The sequence below is a fragment of the Leucoraja erinacea genome, chromosome 2, assembly GCF_028641065.1.
Source record: "Leucoraja erinacea ecotype New England chromosome 2, Leri_hhj_1, whole genome shotgun sequence".
Lineage (NCBI taxonomy): Eukaryota > Metazoa > Chordata > Chondrichthyes > Rajiformes > Rajidae > Leucoraja > Leucoraja erinaceus.
In genome coordinates this window covers 3,775,928-3,796,880 of record NC_073378.1, presented here as the reverse complement: position 1 = coordinate 3,796,880, position 20,953 = coordinate 3,775,928, and the positions used below count along the sequence as shown (strand labels likewise).

The 20,953-nt window shown below is 47.2% G+C and overlaps 1 protein-coding gene across 2 annotated transcripts in view; it reads right to left on the bottom strand.

Moving 5' to 3' along the window:
• Positions 1 to 20,953, bottom strand: part of LOC129706580 (uncharacterized) — a 108,095-nt gene that overhangs the window by 7,015 nt on the left and 80,127 nt on the right. The window contains exon 10 of one of the 2 annotated variants that reach the window (XM_055650932.1): positions 18,283 to 18,400. The exons of the other annotated variant lie outside the window; for it this stretch is intronic. Within the exon in view, the coding sequence (XP_055506907.1) occupies positions 18,283 to 18,400 (118 nt within the window). The remainder of the gene's footprint in view (positions 1 to 18,282; positions 18,401 to 20,953) is intronic. 2 annotated transcript variants of the gene reach the window in all.

Below are 20,953 nucleotides of genomic sequence, written 5' to 3'. Positions count from 1 at the left end.
CCAGCATTGCAGGTCAGACAAGTTCAGGAGAAGGCTGCTAGAAAAAGGGGGGGGGGGGGGGTTAAACCTTAATGATGCTTAATCGATTGCAGAAGGAGATTAGTGGGCAAAATTAGAGCACATGGTATTGGGGGTAGAGTGCTGACATGAATAGAACATTGGTTGGCAGACAGGAAACAAAGAGTAGGGATTAACCGGTCCCTTTCAGAATGGCTGGCAGTGACTTGTGCGTGTGCGGACATGGCGCCGACGGACGAGAATCCAAAGCAAAGAAGTGGAAGCCAAATAACCGAATGGAAACAAAGCCGAAACGCCAAATAACCGAATGGAGACGAAGTTGAAACGCCAACTAACCAAAAGAGTGGGACGCCTAAATGCAAACTAACCGAAAGGGTGGGACGCCTAAAAGCCAACTAACCGAAAAGCTGCATCACCTTAAAGAAAACTCACCGAATGGCCGCTCTGCCGAAACGCCACCTACTGTAAAGGCGGCGTTGCCTACAAGCCAACGGACTGAATGCCGCTCAACAGAAAAGTCAATTAATGGACATGACGTTGCCGGGTGCAGGACTTATCAGCAATTGGTCCAGTCCCCCACGTCCATCACATCACTGTGGAGAAATGAACATTGTCCCACACCTTCGCTCCACTCGACCCACAGCTCGTGGAGGGAATCTCCACCGGCGGGAGGGTGGGGGTCATTTTCCCACACAAGCCATAGGTGACTGGGCAATCTGAACCCAAACACCAAGTTGTAAGCGGCCGAAGGTGCGCATCCCTCGGGACAGCCCCCACTCTCCCACGCCCACCCTCCGTGGGCTGTGGGGCAGGTGGAGCAGAGATGTGGGACAATGTTCATCCCTCCACAGTGATGTGATGGATGCGGGGGTCTGGACCAATTGCTGACAAGTCCCACCCACCGGCAATGTCATGTCCGTTATTTGACTTTTCTGTTGAGCGGCATTCGATTCGTTGGCTTGTAGGCGAGTGAGTTTGCTTTTAGGCGACGCAGCCTTTCAGTTATAGAGGAAAGACACTTCTTCCCACCCTGCTTCCTGTAAGGACTCCATCCCCTACTCCCAATTCCTCCGTCTACGCCGCATCTGCTCCACGGATGAGGCGTTCCACACCAGGACATCTGAAATGTCCTCACTATTCAGGGAACGGGGGTTCCCCTCCTCCACCATAAATGAGGCTCGCACCAGGGTCTCTTCCATACCCCGCAACACTGCTCTCTCTCCCCATCCCCGCACTCGCAACAAGGGCCGAGTCCCCCTAGTCCTCCCCTTTCACCCCACCAGCCGTCACATACAAAAAGTAATCCTCCGTCAGTTTCGCCACCTCCAACGTGACCCCACTACTCGCCACATCTTCCCATCTCCCCCCATATCTGCCTTCCGCAAAGACCGCTCCCTCCATAACTCCCTTGTCAATTCTTCCCTTCCCTCTCGGTCCACCCCCTCCCCGGGCACTTTCCCTTGCAACCGCAAGAGATGCAACACTTGTCCCTTTACCTCCCCCCTCGACTCCGTTCAAGGACCCAAGCAATCGTTCCAGGTGCGACAGAGGTTTACCTGCATCTCTTCCAACCTCATCTATTGCGTCCGCTGCTCTAGATGTCAGCAGATCTATATCGGTGAGACCAAGCGGAGGTTGGGCGATCGTTTCGCCGAACACCTCCGCTCGGTCCGCAATAACCAAGCTGACCTCCCGGTGGCTCAGCACTTCAACTCCCCCTCCCACTCCGCCTCCGACCTCTCTGTCCTGGGTCTCCTCCATGGCCACAGCGAGCAGCACCGGAAATTGGAGGAACAGCACCTCATATTCCGTTTGGGGAGTCTGCACCCCGGGGGCATGAACATCGAATTCTCCCAATTTTGTTAGTCCTGACTGTCTCCTCCCCTTCCTCAGGCTGTCTCCTCCCATCCCCCAGCCTTCTGGCTACTCCTCCTTTTCCCTTTCTTGTCCCCACCCACCCCCGCCCCCGATCAGTCTGAAGAAGGGTTTCGGCCCGAAACGTTGCCTATTTCCTTCGCTCCATAGATGCTGCTGCACCCGCTGAGTTTCTCCAGCTTTTTTGTGTAACCTACCAGCCTTTCAGTTAATTGGCTTTTAGGTGTCCCGCCCTTTTGGTTAGTTTGCATTTAGGCGTCCCACCCTTTCAGTTAGTTGCCTTTTCGGCTTCATTTCCATTCGGTTATTTGGCTTCCACTTCTTTGCTTCGGCTTCTCGTCATACATTAATGATTTAGATGAAGGGATTAAAAGTAACATTTGCAAATTTGCAGATGACACAAAGCTGGGTGGCAGTGTGAACTGTGAAGAGGATGCTATGAGGATGACTTGGATGCATTGGGTGAGTGGGCAAATGCAGGGCAGATGCAGTATAATGTGGATAATTGTGAGGTTATCCACTTTGGTGGCAAAAACAGGAAAGTAGACTATTATCTGAATGGTGGCCGATTAGGAAAAGGGGGAGATGCAATGAGACCTGGGTGTCATGGTACACCAGTCATTAAAAGTAGGCATGCAGGTGCAGCAGGCAGTGAAGAAGGCAAATGGTATGTTAGCATTCATAACAAAAGGATTTGAGTATAGGAGCAGGGAGGTTCTACTGCAGTTGTACAGGGTCTTGGTGAGACCACACCTGGAGTATTGCGTACAGTTTTGGTCTCCTAATCTGAGGAAGGACATTTTTACCATAAAAGGAGTACAGAGAAGGTTCCCCAGACTGATTCCTGGGATGGCAGGACTTTCACATGAAGAAAGACTGGATAGACTCGGCTTGTACTCGCTAGAATTTAGAAGATTGAGGGGGGATCTTATAGAAACGTACAAAATTGTTAAGGGGTTGGACAGGCTAGATGCAGGAAGATTGTTCCCGATGTAGGGGAAGTCCAGAACAAAGGGTCACAGTTTAAGGATAAGGGGGAAATATTTTAGGACCAAGATGAGAAAAACATTTTTCACACAGAGAGTGGTGAAAGATGCAGAGGGAGAAGTGGGTGTTATTATAAATGATACCTAAGGCGGGATTAGTGGTGCTGAGGTAGTTATATGATTGGTTGCATGCATAAACCATCTACATCCTTCCCCTTAGAAGATTAAACATGGTATGTATCCATGCCAAAAAGTTAAACAAAGTTAAACGAAATTAAACAAAATCGCCATACCTAACAGGCGGCCTACTGACGTGGCCCGAAAGCGTACGGACCAAACCTTCCCCCCTTCATCAAAAAGACCCGAGGACGGCGGCGAACCCGAAGGCGAGACAGAAGGTGGCAGGGGGGTCAAGCATGCAGGAGGGGTGAATCTGCAGTCAGATATAGCCGTGCCACGTGGAGGAGAACGGAACATGCGAGGAGCATCGGGCATGCTGGGACCAGTCACGGGATCAGCAGCGGACGGCAGTAACTGGAGTGGTGGAGCGTACGGTCCAGCTGGCGGCTGATGGGGCTTCTGTACAGCAAGCAGATGCTGACGGCTCCTGCGGTAAACAGTCCCCTCATAGTCCACAAGGTAAGATCAAGGCGCGTCGGCTGTGCCAACAACGATGGCCAGACGGGAATATCCACTTGCAGTTTGTAGGCGAACGACCTGTCCTGGCAGCAGGGGCACGAGCGGTTTGCATGACCTGTCGTGGGACCGTTTCTGGATATCGTGCTTCACCTGAATGCGCGACTGGATGGAGGCAGGCTCCCGCACATGAGGTAGCAGTTTGTGTTGAGCAATTGGAATTGGTGGTTGCGTCGTTCTGGACATTAACCGCTGGGCTGGCGATCCCAGGGTTGCGTCTCTGGCAATGTTCCTGAGGTTAAGTAGATCAAGGAAGAAGTCCGAATTAGCCAGGCGCGCCTACTCCATCAGCTGTTTAGCGCTCCTGACGGCCCGCTCTGCAAGTCCATTACTCTGCGGGTACTCAGGGCTGCTCGTGAAATGGAGGAAGTTCCACTTGTTGGCAAAGAGCTTGAACTCGTGGCTTGTAAACTGCCTGCCATTGTCGGTCTGCAGACGGACAGGCGAGCCGAATGTTGAAAAGTGTTTCCTCAGTTTGCGGATGACCATTTCGGAGGTGAGGGAGGTCAGGAGGTCTACTTCAAACCAGTTCGAGTACGAGTCGGCTAGGACAAGGTAATGCTTACCGCGCCACTCGAAAATGTCAGCAGCCACCGAGGTCCAGGCCAGGGCTGGCGCAGGTTGTTGCAGTAGGGGCTGCCTTTGCTGGTGAGGTGCAAGACTGTTGCAGGTAGAGCAAGACGAGACACGGTCTCGAATGTACTTGGCCATCCAAGGCCAGTAGAACTGGCACTGTGCGTGGGCGATCGTAGCATCAACACCCGGGTGTCCGCTGTGTGCCACACTGTAGTATTTGTCGTACAGCGAGGAAGGAATCACGACCTTGTGGCCCTTAACAATAACGCCATCCTGTATGACCAGTTCATCGCGAACTAGGAAGAACGGCTGTGCCTCTGCTGGTGCGCTGGCGCCCTTGTTCGGCCAACCCCCTTTGATCACTGATGATAGTCGTTGTAGTGCGGGGTCCGCGGCAGTGTGTTCGGCCAGGCACTGTAGTACCTTGGTGGGGACGAAGTCGACGCCGAGCACTAGAAGGTCTTACCGTTCATAGGGGTGGCGGTCACAGGACACTAGAGGTGCACGAGGGAGAATGTCAGCAACGTGCATGTCAGCACCTTTTTTATAAACAATGGTGAAGTCAAAACGCTGGAGCTGCATCATCATACGTTGCAGTCTAGCAGGTGCAGCATGGATCGGCTTGTTCAGGATCGTCACCAATGGCTGGTGGTCAGTCTCAACTGTGAAGTTGTTCCCGAGGAGAAAGTCCCTGAACTTAGAGCAGGCGAAAACGACAGCAAGCAGCTCCTTTTCGATTTGTGCGTAGCGTTGTTCCGTGTTGGTCATGGTACGGGAGGCATAGGAGAGAGGAAGCAGGGAACCATCGGCAGAGGATTGTAGGCAGGCCGCACCAAGCCCGAATCGCAAGGGATCGCAGGTGACAGTGATAGGGCGTTTCAAGTCGAAAAATGTCAGTCGGAGTGCAGATTAGCTTGGACTTTAAAGCATCGAAAGCCTGTTGCTGCTGCGGGAACCAGGACCAGGCAGTGTCCTTTCTAGTCAGTTGTTGCAGGGGCGAGCTCAACTCGCTGAGGTTAGGAATGAATTTCCCAAGATAGTTCACCATACCCAGGAAACGCTGTAGGCCAACCACGTCGGTGGGGGCCGGCATCTCAGTGATGGCAGTAGTTTTCTGTAGATCGGGCTTGAGTCCGGCAGGAGTGAGTACGTGACCAACGTAGGTGACCTCGGAGACCCGGAACCTGCACTTATTGGGGTTGAGCTTGAGGTTGATCTGTCGTGCCCGCTCCAGGACACACAGTAGGTTCTGGTCGTGCTCCATCGCGTCTTTGCCATAGACCAGGATGTCGTCAACAATGATAGGACACGGTAGGCCAGCGAACAGCTGCTCCATGGTCCTCTGGAACACCTCGCTGGCGGAGTTGATGCCGAAAGGCATTCGCAGGAACTTGAATCTGCCAAACGGTGTTGAAAACGTGGTTAGATTCGATGACCCCTTGTCCAGTGGTATCTGCCAAAATGAGCTCTTTGCATCGAGAACAGAGAAGACGGTGGCCTGTCCGACCTGTGCAGCAACATCCTAGAAACATAGAAACATAGAAATTAGGTGCAGGAGTAGGCCATTCGGCCCTTCGAGCCTGCACCGCCATTCAATATGATCATGGCTGATCATCCAACTGAGTATCCCGTACCTGCCTTCTCTCCATACCCTCTGATCCCCTTGGCCACAAGGGCCACATCTAACTCCCTCTTAAATATAGCCAATGAACTGGCCTCAACTACCCTCTGTGGCAGAGAGTTCCAGAGATTCACCACTCTCTGGTGAAAAAAGTTCAACTCATCTCGGTTTTAAAGGATTTCCCCCTTATCCTTAAGCTGTGACCCCTTGTCCTGGACTTCCCCAACATCGGGAACAATCTTCCTGCATCTAGCCTATCCAACCCCTTAAGAATTTTGTAAGTTTCTATAAGACTGTCCTCATGGGGTAATGGGGGCGCCTGATGGCAAGGTTCAAGTCTTTAGGGTTAATACAAACACGGATCTCATTCTTGTCCTTTTTTAACATGGCAACCATGGTGGACACGCACTCGGGGGGCTCGCTGACCATTTCTAGCACGCCCAGGGAGCCCATGTCGTTTAACATGGAATCAACTTTGTCCTTCATGGCGTGTGACACTCGGTGCGGTGCCCGAATAATAGCCGCTACCTTTGGATCGGTAGATATTTTGTAGGTGACAGGCAGCTTGCCCAGTTTGTCATCAAACAGATCAGGGTATTCTTTTATCGGGTCCATCGATATCATTAATTTGTGAACCGTTCTGTCGAACGACACCAGTCCCAGATCTTGGCACGCCTGGTTGCCCAGCAGTCACAGAGTCAGAGTTCAAAACGTAGAAGGTCAAAGCATGCGTTGTCTTTTTTAGCAAACAAGTGAAAGTAGCTCTTCCCAGCGGTGTCAGCACCTCGCCCCCGTAAGCATGCAGAGTGGAGCGGTCTGCAATCAGGAGCTCATTAATCCTTATCTTCTTGAAAAGGCTTATTGACATTATGTTCACCTTCGCCCCAGTGTCGAGCTTAGCTTTAAAGTCGAAATTGTTGAGTTATCAGAACAGTTGGATCGGGTAACCAGCCAGGTGCATGAAGGAGTGAGTACACACTTGCCACCCCTTGTGAATCAATTGGATCAGCATCGTGGGCAGCGCCGAGCAAGGACGGGGAGCCGTATTTGTTATCGACCTGCATCAGCATGTTTAGGTTAGGTCTGGAAGCTGGTGGAACCTTCCCACGAGAATGGCAGGCAGCAGAGAAATGGTTCAATTTTTTACAATAGTTGCAGGCTTTTCCATAGGCAGGACAAGGCGACTGCCTGTAGTGCAGACAATTGCAATTCGGGCATTTCTTGGGGGGCTCGTTACCAGACGCAGGATTGGCCCGGGACATAAACCTCATATTGTCCATTTGAGCTCGCGGTCTATTGAACCCAGTTTAGATTAATCGATTTGGTGTCTGAATCACGCTGACTGTTCGGTTGGGTCAATGACCTCAGCCATTCTGCAGGCATGCGCGGCTTCATCTAAGGTCAGATCTGGTTTGCGAAGGAGCTCCGATCTCAGCTTTTGATGGAGCATCCCTGTCACCAGAATGTCTCTCGTTAATTGGTCAGTCATGGCTTCGAACCTGCACCTCTGGGCCAGGTAGCGTAAATCAGCGATAAAGCCCTCAACAGGTTCTTTTGGCAACGCTTGCGAGTAAAGAATCTCGCCCTTTCTAAAATATGATTAGAGGGCAGGTCACAAATCTCCCTGAATTTGCGCATCAGGACATTCGGGTCATCAGCTGTTTCTACGGGGATCAGTACCTGATCGTCCTCACCCAGGACCGCTGGGGAGTACCGGAAAGTCCTCGCTCTTCTCATGGCATCGGGGCCGGCAAGGTTGAGTAGAAGAGAGGCCTTGATTTCATCTGGTTCGTTGCGATGTGCGATGTTCATGTAGTGGCGGTAGTCCAATTCGAAAGTAGCCCAGCGCTCAGTGATATCCGAATCGAAGATGAGCTGGGCAGGCTTTCGGCAAGAGGAAGCCATCGTCAAAATGAAAATAAAAACTTAATGAAAGAAAGAAACAAGAGACGCGAGTAGTCTATCTGACACCATGTAAATGAGACATTACACACGTTTGACTTTGAAATAGTCTTTAATACATACTCAGACTTAAACAACACATAAGTAGTGACTGACTCCAGTCCGCTACTGAACTGCGCAGAGGGAGAAGTGGGTGTTATTATAAATGATAGCTAAGGCGGGATTAGTGCTGCTGAGGTAGCTATATGATTGGTTGCATGCATAAACCATCTACAATTAATATATATTGTAAATAGCTGGGGTCCCAGCACAGCCTTGCGGTACCCCACTAGTCACTGCCTGCCATTGTGAAAAGGACCCGTTTACTCCTACTCTTTGTTTCCTGTCTGCCAGCCAGTTCTCTATCCACATCAATACTGAACCCCCAGTACCGTGTGCTTTAAGTTTGTATACTAATCTCTTATGTGGGACCTTGTCAAAAGCCTTCTGAAAGTCCAGATATAACACATCCACTGGTTCTCCCTTATCCACTCTACCAATTACATCCTCGAAAAATTCTATAAGATTCATCAGACATGATTTACCTTTCATAAATCCATGCTGAATTTGTCCAATGAATTCACCACTTTCCAAATGTGCTGCTATCCCATCTTTAATAACTGACTCTAGCAGTTTCCCCACTACCAATGTTAGACTAACTGGTCTGTAATTCCCCGTTTTCTCTCTCCCTCCCTTTTTAAAATGTGGGGTTACATTAGCTACCCTCCAATCCTCGAGAACTACTCCAGAATCTAAAGAGTTTTGAAAAATTATCACTAATGCATCCACTATTTCTGGGCCTACTTCCTTAAGTACTCTGGGATGCAGCCTATCTGGCCCTGGGGATTTATCAGCCTTTAATCCATTCAATTTACCTAACGCCACTTGGATTTCACTCCTAGTGAACTAACCTGGATTTCACTCAGTTCCTCCATCTCATTTGACCCCCGGTCCCCTGCCATTTTCCGGCAGATTATTTATGTCTTCCTTAGTGAAAACAGAACCAAAGTAGTTATTCAATTGGTCTGCCATGTCTTTGTTCCCCATGATCATTTAATTGTTTCTGACTGCAAGGGACCTACATTTGTTTTAACTAATCTTTTTCCCTTCCCATATCTATAAAAACTTTTGCAGTCAGTTTTTATGTTCCCTGCCAGTTTTCTTTCATAATCTATTTTCCCATTTCCTAATTAAGCCCTTTGTCCTCCTCTGCTGGACTCCGAATTTCTCCTAGTCCTCTGGTAGGCTGCTTTTTCTGGCTAACGTGAATGCTTCATCTTTTGTTTTGATACTATCCCTGATTTCCCTTGTTTTCCACGGATGCACTACCTTCTCTGATTTATTCTTTTTGCCAAACTGGGATGAACAATTGTTATAGTTCATCCATGCAGTCTTTAAATGTCTTCCATTGCATATCCACTGTCAACCCTTTAAGTATCAATTGCCAATCTATCTTGGCCAATTCACGTCTCATACCCTCAAAGTTACCTTTCTTTAAGTTCAGGACCCTTGTTTCCGAATTAATAATGTCACTCTCCATCCTAATGAAGAACTCAACCATATTATCAACAAATAATCCTCCGCCATCTCCAACGTGACCCCACCACTCGCCACATCTTCCCATCTCCCCCCATGTCTGCCTTCCTCAAAGACCGCTCCCTCCACAACTCCCTTGTCAATTCTTCCCTTCGCTCCCGTACCACTCCCTCCCCGGGCACTTTCCGTTGCAACCGCTAGAAATGCAACACCTGTCCCTTCACCTCCCCCTCGACTCCATTCAAGGAACCAAGCAGTCGTTCCAGGTGCGACAAAGGTTCACCTGTATCTCCTCCAACCTCATCTACTGCATCCGCTGCTCTAGATGTCAGCTGATTTACATCGGTGAGACTAATAGGTCCGCAATAACCTATCTGAACTTTTAGTGGCTCAGCACTTCAACTCCCCCTCCCATTCCCAATCCGACCACTCTGTCCTGGGTCTCCTCCATTTTTCAGAGTGAGCAACACCGGAAATTGGAGGAACAGCACCTCATATTCCGCCTGGCTTGCTTGCATCCGGTTGGCATGAACATTGAATTCTCCCAGTTTTGCTAACCCTTGCTGTCTCCTCCCCCTTCCTTAACCCTCGAGCTGTCTCCTCCCATCCCCCCACCCTCGGGCTCCTCCTCCTCCCTTTTTCCTTCCTTCTCCCCCCCATCCCCCATCAGTCTGAAGAAGGGTTTTGGCCTGAAAATTCGCCTATTTCCTTCGCTCCATAGATGTTGCTGCACCCGCTGAGTTTCTCCAGCATTTTTGTGTACCTTCGATCTTCCAGCATCTGGAGTTCCTTCTTGAACACATATTATGGTCACTCTTGCCCAAGGGGCCACCGCATAACAAGACTGCTAACTAACCCTTCCTCATTACTCAATACCCAGTCCAGAATTGCCTGCTCTCTCGTTGGTTTCTCTACATGTTGGTTTAGAAAACTATCCCGCATACATTCCAAGAAATCCTCTTCCTCAGCACCCTTGCCAATTTGATTCACCCAATCTATATGTAGATTGAAGTCACCCATTATAACTGTTTTACTTTTGTTACACGCATTTCTAATTTCCTGTCTGATGCCATCCCTAACTCCACTACTACTGTTAGGTGGCCTGTACACAACTCCCACTAGCGTTTTCTGCCCCTTAGTGTTTCGCAGCTCTACCCATATCGATTCCACATCCTCCAAGCTAATGTCCTCCCTTTCTATTGCGTTAATATCCTCTCTATCCAGCAACGCTACCCCGCCTCCTTTTCCTTCCTGTCTATCCCTCCTGAATATTGAATATCCCTGGATGTTCAGCTCCCAGCCTTGGTCACCCTGGAGCCATGTCTCCGCGATCCCAACGATATCATATTCATTAATAACTATCTGCACATTCAACTCATCCACCTTATTACGAATACTCCTTGCATTGAGACACAAAGCCTTCAGGCTTGTTTTTACAACACTCTTACCCCTTATACAATTATGTTGAAAAGTGGCCCTTTTTGATTTTTGCCCTGGATTTGTCCGCCTGCTACTTTTACTTTTCACCTTGCTACTTATTGCTTCTACCCTCATTTTACACCCCTCTGTCTCCACGCTCACACATTTAAGAAACCCTTTCCCTTTAACTCCATCCTCGACTATCCCATTTGACACCCCACCCCCCTTATTCAGTTTAAAACCACCCATGTAGCAGTGGCAAACCTGCCTGCCAGAATGCTGGTCCTCCACCTGTTAAGATGCAATCCGTCCCTTTTGTACAGTTCCCCCTTACTCCAAAACAGATCCCAGTGATCTAAGAATCTAAATCCCTGCCCCCCTGCACCAGTTCCTCAGCCACACATTCAGGTCCCGTATCTCCCTGTTTCTGCTCTCGCCAGCACGAGGAACTGGAAGCAAACAATAACAACCCTGGAGGTCCTGCTTTTCAGCATTTTTCCGAGCTCTCTAAAGTCACGCTGCAGAATATTCATCCCCTTCGTTCCGACATCGTTTGTGCCGACATGCACTACCACTTCCGGCTGTTCACCTTCGCCCTTGAGGATTTTCTGCCCTCTGTCCGTGACATCCTGGATCCTGGCACCAGGAAAGCAGCACACCATCCTCGAATCCCGTCTGTTGCCGGAGAAACCCCTGTCCGTACCTCTCACAATGGAGTCTCCCACTACAATGGCGTTGCCTGACGTTGGCCTCTTTGGTTTCCTGCTCAATAGTACAGTTCGAGAGCTGGGAGTGCTTCACATCGAAGTGCATGTTAATTCACTGCAGTCGTATGATGACATGAGGCAGGAATTTCACTCAGTATTCCAAGTGGTTGGAAAATTGAAAGGCCGGTAAGTGAAGTTAGCCATTAATGAAATTGTCAAGCCGACAGCTCAACCGGTGCGGAGAACGCCATTTGGACCTCGTGGAAAAGCTAAAATCAAGGAGTTAATTGATCAGGACATTATTGAGCCAGTTGAACGTCCAACACCATGGGTGAGTCCAGTAGTGATTGTGCCGAAACCCAATGATGACATCAGACTGTGCGTTGACATGAGGAGAGCCATTGAGGCAATAATCAGAGAAAGGCACACAATTCCTACAGTTGATGAGGTGTTACAAGAGTTATCAACTAGTAAAGTGTTCTCCAAAATTGATCTCAAGTGGGATACCAATTGGAATTACATCCAGAGTCAAGAGAGGTGACAACATTCGTCACTCACTGCGGATTATACCGGTACATAAAGCTGATGTTGGAAGCAATGCTGCCCCCGAAATCTATCAGTACGAAATCCACAGAGTGATTCAAGGTGTACCATGAGCTACAAACATATCAGATGACATGATCGTCCATGCATCAATTTGTGAAGAGCATGACAGGAGTTTGAAGCTCGTGTTGACTAAACGTCAAGAAGCAGGACTCACTGTGAATGAAGACAAGTGCATGTTTGGTGTCTCTGAGATGGATTTCATGGGACAGAGACTCACAAGTGAAGGGCTGAACCCAGCCAAGGTGAAAGTGAAAGCTGTTGCAGAGGCACGTGAACCTCAGAATGCAACCGAGTTGAGGAGCTTTCTAGGACTGGCCAATTACTGTGCAAAATCTATTCCAAATTTTGCTACACTGGCAGATCCGCTGAGAAAGTTGACCAGGAAAGTCGTACCGTTCCAGTTTGGTAGTGAACAGAGACAGGCATTCAAAGCACTGAAACAGAGTCTAATGAGTGCAGAAATGCTTGGATATTATGATCCAGCTGCACCACCAAAAGTCATAGCAGATGCTAGTCCAGTTGGCTTGGAAGCAGTGCTGGTACAGACACATGCATCTCAGATTCAGATTCAGATTCTGGTACAGGACAGTGTACATATATGCATCTGGACCCAGAATCATAGCATATGCCAGTCGATCTTTAACCAGCATGGAGAGAAGGTACTCTCAAACAGAGAAAGAAGCACTGGGAGTAGTGTGGGCCTGTGAAAGGTTCCATGCTTACTTGTACGACATTGAATGCAAACTCGTTACAGATCACAAGCAGCTGGAAGCGATCTATTCAATGAGGTCTAAGCCATGTGCCAGAATAGATCGTTGGGTGCTGAGACTCCAACAGTACAAGTACAAAGTAATCCACATTGCTGGGAAAGCAAACATCGCGGACCCGCTGTCGAGACTGTTGAAGGATGAACAGCTGGGAGCAATATCCACGCTAGAGATGGAAGCAGAGAACTTTGTGCGCTTCGTCGCAACTCAGTCAATGCGAAGAGCCGTGACAACGAAGGAAGTTGAAATGGAATCAGAACATGATCCTGAAAAAGAGATCAAAGAGCGTATTCACAGTGGGCAATGGGATCAATGCCCTTACAAAGCATAAGTTCCCATACGTAGATTAGTGTGTTAGTACTATATATATGTCACTACACAGATTATGCATGCTGCACATTCCTTATGTCACTCAATCTGCTAATCCGCCCACAGGCTTGATAGTGAGTTCTCCTTCTCTCTCTCTCTAGTTAGACTGGCTGAATGCATGGAGATGAAAGCACCTAGTGTTTCCTCTGCAGAGTTGCTAATAGACTATGGATTCTAATCACAATGAGCGAGTCTGATCATTTCAACACCATAAAAGATGAATTTTGTGTAATTGGTCAGAGAGGTAGCAGATTGGTGATCCCGCAGGCACTACGACCAAGGATCGTGTCATTGGCTCATGAAGACCATTTAGGCACCATCGGTACCAAACAGAATTTGCGGAGCAAAGTGTGGTGGCCAGGTTGTGAGAAAGATGCCAAAAAATCCGTCAAGACCTGTCACGGCTGCCAAATCACAAGCAAGAGCAGCCCACCAGAACCAATTAGAAGTACAAAGTTGGCAACAGGACCATGGGTTGACATGGCTGTTTCTTGGACCACTTCCAATAGGTGAATCAATTATGGTAGTGGTAAACTACTATAGCAGGTACTACGAGTATACAGTGATGAAGTCAACTACAGCAGAAAAGACTGTACAGGCATTAGCAGAGATTTTCGCCTGACACGGGTTGCCCGTTACATTGTACTCTAACGATGGGCCACAGTTTGTTTCCGAAATGTTTGCTGGGTACATGAGAATCACAGGCATCCATCACCACAAGGTGACTCCTAAATGGTCACAAGCTAACGAAGAAATAGAGAGACAAAGCCAGTCCATAGAGGATAGAAATCGCCCATGCCGAAAGGAAAAACTGGAAGGAGGCACTGCTAGCATATGTAGCTGGATATCGGGCGACCATTCACTCAACGACAGGGAAAAGCCCAGCAGAAGCCTTGTTTGGAAGGAAAATTCACATTAAAATGCCAGAGGTGCGAGATATCACGGAAGACCAGGAACTGAGAGACCATGATGCCAAAAGGAAAGGTGCGGCAAAATGGTATACTGACTTGAAATGAGGAGCCAGGCACTCGGAAATAATTCCTGGTGATGATGTGCTTGTGAGGCGAGATGATGGCGGTAAGATAGACACTCCTTACCATTGCCAGCCATACAATGTTGTATCGAGGAGTGGCAGCATGGTGACATTCAAGTCTCCAGAAGGTGTTATCTACAAGAGAAATGTATCGAGTGTCAAAAAGTACATGTCGAAACGTACTCAAAATGAGGTGGCCCCAAATCCACCAAGAGCTACCGATTCAAAGGGGCCAGATGACATCGCTGAGGTGATGACTGGTGTTCCTGAGACAACCAGCATTTCCGAGGTGGTGAGCAGAGTTCCAGAGGCACACGTGCAACGCAGGTGGTGAGCAGAAACTGCGTCTGAATGACAACACCTTGGATGATTCAACAGGCTCTGATGCTCCTGCGCCAGCTGGTAGACCAAAACGTGAAAGGACAGTCCCCAAGCGATACAACGATTTTGTGTTATAGGTTATAGTTTTGCTTAGTAATTATACAGATGAATATGACATTTGTTTAGAGGCAAAGGACGCCTAAATGTTATTATTTGTATTAAGGGAAAAAATTAATTGTTTTGTATTTGTACAAGTATTTAGTTAGTAGTTCATAGGCCATGGCGTATTTGGCTAATAAAGCCAACATAATAATTTTTAAGGGTAAAGAATTGTTTAATTGTGTAGCTTTGTCTATAGACAGGAGACAATAGGTGCAGGAGTAGGCCATTCAATGTGATCATGGCTGATCATCCCCCATTAGAACCCCGTTCCTGCCTTCTCCCCATATCCCCTGACTTTAAGAGCCCTATCTAGCTCTCTCTTGAAAGTATCCAGAGAACCGGCCTCCACCGCCCTCTGAGGCAGAGAATTCCACAGACTCACAACTCTATGTGTCAATAGCACACTGTTTATTATGATACTGTTTATTATAATAATAATAATAATAAACGTTATTACGGACTCAAGGTCCAGACAAGGGGCAACATTACATTAAAAATGCATTGCATATCAAATATCATAAATACATAAAAGATCATGGTATATCACATAAAAACATCATAATTTATATTTAACAAAAACCCACAATACTTAAATTAAAAATCCAGATTAAAAGATGATCAATGTCCGACAACGATACCAGTGTCTCCACAACTGGGATTTGTAGCGTGTAGTGCTATAACCCTTATGTTTGTTAAGGCCACAATCAGCACATTTTTAGAGTCATTTATCCTGCAAATGAATTTATACATGTGGTGTCTTAGGATAGCTTCTAAAGTACTGACACCTGCAGCCACAAACATATTACTGGCACTACACCATCTAGGTTGCCTTAGCAGTGTTCTCATGGCATCGTTATATGCCACCTTTAGTCTCTGCATACTTGTCTTTAAATAGTTCGACCACAGGTGCGCAGTGTAGAGGGGTGTGCAGTATGCTCTAAATAGCGACATCTTCACCACATCTGCACATGCACCAAATTTACGCAAGAGGATATTTGCCTGTACATACAGCATGCGTCGTTGCCTATAAATATCCTCATCATCTGTCATTTGTTCTGTAATAATATGCCCTAGATATTTTATCTTATTACAGACACTAAGATTGTTGTCAGACAATTTAAAAACAGGATATCTTAGGCATTTATCCTCTTTGGTTCTACAGACCATAACAGCACTCTTACTAGCATTATATTCAATGTCATGTTCCACACCATACACGGAACATATAGTAAGGAGCTGCTGGGGACCAGCGCTAGATGGACTAAAGACCACAAGATCATCTACATACATAATATGGTTCACTAAAATATTACCAATCACGTACCCAGTGTTACAGGCTTTCAATTGTTTAGACATGTCATCAATATAGAGATTAAAAAGGACTGGGGACAAAATTCCCCCTTGTCTAACACCATTGTTAACCCTAAATGGGGCTGAGACCCTATTGCCCCATTTTATTTGCATAGTCTGGTGGGCATACCAGTAGGCCAGAATTCTAACAATGTATTCAGGCTTTGACTCATTTTACCAAACAGCTTTCTGTGATTAACACAGTCAAAGGCTTTGGAAGCATCAATAAAGCACATAAGGATTGAAGAGTTTTTGCCTCTATATTTGTTTATAATCTCCTTTAGTGTATATATGCATAAGTCAGTGCCATGTTTAGCCAAACTGGGTATCTGTGGAGTTAACAAACTCATTTATTCTATCCAGCAGAAATCTTTCTAAGACTTTTGACAATATGTTGGCTAAAGCTATGGGCCTGTAATTATTTAGGCTGCCTACTTTACCAGCTTTGTCCTTAATGACCGGCACTAACAGGACAGACAACATTGAGTCTGGTAACAAGCCATGAATCATAAAGCCAATAAAACAAATAGCTAGGAGAGGAGCTATCCTCATACTCGCATACTTAAGATGTTCAGCAGAGATATGATCCAAGCCACTTGCTTTGTTGTTGGACAGCTTGTTCATGGCATGATACACCTCATGTGACATAATCACCGAGTCATTACTCTCAATATTGTCCACCCTATACAAGTCACCTTGGACACAGTTGAATAAAGTACTATAATGTTGTCGCCATAACTCCGCGATATTAGCTGTTCCGGAAATTCCATCTACAGTACATGGTAGAGATGTTTTGCAACTGCTAAGAGCTCTCACTTCCTTCCAAAAATCTGTAGCATTGTTAGTATTAAGCAGTATTATGATCAAGGAATTTATTAAAGTTACAAGTGTAAAAAGTTGCATTTATCCATTTAAAGAAAGAGGATGAAAGGGTTTGGAAAAATAATACAGTTGTAATGCATTTATTTTGTAGTTGTAATGCATTTGTTTTGTGAGTTATTGGGACACAAATGAAAACACAAAGAAGCACAAATATGCTTTGTAAGAATTTAATTGGAAAATATATTAGAAAGAACACATATTAATTTAAAGTTTAATTCTGGTATAGGAAGGATGTCATGATAAGTCATGATAATATATTGACCTTTGTTTCAGCTGACTTGGAGGTCAGATCGCATGTGCGCTGTGTAAGCCAAGGCAGGAGACCATGGTCGAAGGAGATAATAAACATAGAGACAAAGGAATGTAACCTATAAATATTGTGTCAGTATTATTATTCCACATCTTAGGCGAAGATGTGACAGTACATATCTGCATTAAACTCCATTAGCCATTCATCAGCCACTTGCCCAGCTGACCAGGAGCCTACTGTAATTTCTGATAACCATCTTCACTACCTACAATACCACCTACTTTATTGTCATCTGCAAACTTAAGGGCATGTCCCACTTGGGCGTCATTTGCACCTCATTTACGCGTCATCTAGAAAATTGGTCGACGCGTCGTGATGCGTGGGGGGCGCGTGCGTGACACGCGCTTTGTGCATGGTGAGGTGTGGAATCGCATGTAGTGGCACGCGGTATCGCGCAGCACTCCAGGATTTCGGAGTGTACCGAAATCCTCGCACGCCACCAGCGTGACGTATCGCTTATGCTCGCTGACGCATTGGCGTTGCACGATGACGTCCCAACGTCGCATGTGTATCGTTTGGTGACGTCACCCTGCGTCAACATCTGTAAACATGCGACGCCGTGCGCCGCCCATATGCAGTCGGCCCACCTTTTACGCGTCATGTAACCTCTAACCTCGTCCACACAGACCTCTTCCTGGGTTTCTTGCTTGCCTTTCTTGTTGTACTCCTGCCTGGCTGATCTGTAAGTATGAGAGCTGCTGCTAACAGATGTCTCTGTTGTTGCTGTAGTAATAAAATCCGTGGTTCTTCCATGATGGTCATGATGCAGAATAGGGAAGCAGGGTATTTTAATGACGTCACGAGCACCAGACGACTGTGCTGACACATGATGATGCATGACGACGCATGACGCATGATTTGCCCGTGACCGTCGTGCGTCAGTCACTACCGGCCTGTCGTGTAATTGACGCTCAAATGATGCCCAAGTGGGACAGGCCCTTTACTAATCATGCCTTGTACACTCACATCTGAATCAAACTTCAAACAGTTTAAACTGAAAATTATTATGCAGCATATATTTTTTAAATACTATACACCATATTATTTTGAAAAATAAACTTAATGCTTTATTCTAAAGTTTTGTATTCATTATGGTTTTGTACTTACCTCAGCAGAAGATATGGAACTTGTGGTAAAATGGTGAAAATATGTAAGCTTCTTTAACAGGGGTCTGATTTCTTTAAGTCCACCAAGTTCCAAACATTCATTCTTTAGTAAAGTGAACCTACATAGACATAGATGATATTTTTTGTGTTTGTATCGATGTGTTTCACATTTTAACTCTTGCTACATGAAAACATAATTAATTTAAAGTTGTCTATATAAAATAGTTACTTTGATAATGCATTAAATATTCAGAACTCTTAAGATTATTTACCATTGGAAAAAAATGCACAAACGTTTAAAGTGGCATTTTAACGCTACATGAGGGAATTCCTTTTTTTAAAAATCAAAATCTTTTTATTTAGTTTTCAAGACATAACAAGGTGCAAAGTCCATTTGTTACAGAGTGTATGAAAAGAATAAATAAAAAACAACTTATGCCAACATATAACAAAAAAACGACAATAAAAGAAAAATAAGATACCAAAAATAATCCCTCCCCAGTCACTGCCAGTGAGCATTTGAAAATATCAGCCTGTCACAGCAATAATCCCCGATAAACGAATGAGTAGACTGTTAATGTTAAACTGTACTTGATGATCAAGCATTTACAAAGTCTGGAATGCATTTAAAAAAAGGTCCCCACGCATTCTGGAACCTTCCATTTGAATGTTGAAGTGAGTACCTAACTTTCTCGACATAATATCTGTCAGTCATTGTGTATGAGTGGGCGGGGTAGGTTCCGTCCACCTGAGCAGGATTGTTCGCCGAGCCAGAAGAGAAGCAAATGATATAGTGCGGTGTTTATCTGCAGTTAATCTCACCTCCTCACCAGTGACCCCAAAAAGAGTGATTATAGGCTTTGGTTACAATTTGATGTTTAACACCTGAGATAATGTATGAAAGACCTCTAGCCAGAACTTTTTTTTTTTTTTTTAATTTCAAAATAGACTTTATTCATTGATAAATATATACAATTCCTGAACCATTCAAACAAACAAAATTCATCCGACATTTTCGGAGACTATACAAGTTTTTTTACATTTTTCAAATTTCACCAAACAGTCCCCCACCCGTGCCACTCTGTGGCCCCCTGGCGTGGGATACCTTCCCTTAATTTAATTTGAGGGGCGTCCCCACCATACCGTGCCCCCCATGTCCAGCAGCGGAAGGACCCTAGACTGTGGTCCTCCCCCACCGAGCCTTGGCGTTGGCTGCACCAAGCTTCAGCGAGTCCCTTAGCACGTACTCCTGCAGTCTGCAGTGGGCCAGTCGGCAACATTCCCTGACGGACATCTCGCTCTGCTGGGTGGTGAGCAACGCTCGGGCAGACCAAAGAGCGTCTTTGACCGAGTTGATGACCCTCCAGCAGCACTCGATGTCAGTCTCTGAATGTGTCCCTGGGAACAGTCCGTAAATCACAGAGTCCTCTGTGACGGAGCTGTTCGGGATAAATCGTTCCAGGGACCCTTGCATACCTCTCCAGACTCTTTTTGCAAACCCACACTCTGCAAAGAGGTGGGCAACCGTCTCCTCTCCACCGCAACCGTCCCGGGGGCAGCGTGCGCTGGTAGTGAGGTTCCGACGGTGCAGGAAGGATCTAACTGAGAGGGCTCCCCTCACCGCCAGCCAAGCCAGGTCTTGGTGCTTGTTGGTGAGTTCTGGCGATGAGGCATTTTGCCAGACAAGCTGGGCAGTCTGCTCTGGGAACCACGCCACCGGATCCATCGAGTCCTTTCCCTGCAGTGCCTGCAGGACATTCCGTGCTGACCACTGCCCGATGGACTTGTGGTCAAAGGTGTTGGTCCGGAAGAAGCTTTCCACAGACGACAGATGGGGCGGCAATGTCCAGCTGACTGGCACATTGCGTGGCATCTGCGCCAGGCCCATCCTTCGCAACACCAGGGACAGGTAGAACCTCAGCAGGTAGTGACACTTAGTGCCCACGTGCCTTGGCTCTACACTCCGCCTGATGCAGCCACACACAAAGGTGGCCATCAGGGTGAGGGCGACGTTGGGCACGCTTTTACCCCCGTTGTCTGCCGACTTGTACATTGTGACCCGTCGCACCCGGTCCATCCTCGACCCCCAGATGAACTGGAAGACGGCCCGGGTGATCCCCGTGGCGTAGGAGGGAGGGACAGGCCACACTTGTGCCAAGTACAGCAGCCCCCGAGAGCACCTCACACCTGATGACCAAATTTTTTCCGGTTATGGAGAGGGAGCGTTGCCTCCACAGCTCCAGCTTCCTCCCCACCTTGGCTATCCGCTCCAGCCAATTCTTGTTACTCGCCTCAGCCCCCCCCGAACCAGATCCCCAGCACCTTCAAGAAGTCAGGCTTGATGGTGAAGGGGATGGAAGATCGGTCGGGCCAGTTGCCAAAGAGCATGGCCTCGCTCTTCCTGCGGTTCACCCTGGCTCCCGTGGCCGACTCAAACTGGTCGCAGATGCTGATCAATCTGCGGACCGACCTTGGATCCGAGCAGAAGACGGCGACATCGTCCATGTACAGGGAGGTCTTGACTTGAATGCCCCCACTGCCTGGCAATGTCACTCCTCTTATGCTCGCATCCTTCCTGATGGACTCGGCAAAAGGTTCAATACAGCAGACAAACAAGACAGGAGAGAGAGGGCAACCCTGCCTGACTCCAGACCTTACAGGGAAACTGTCTG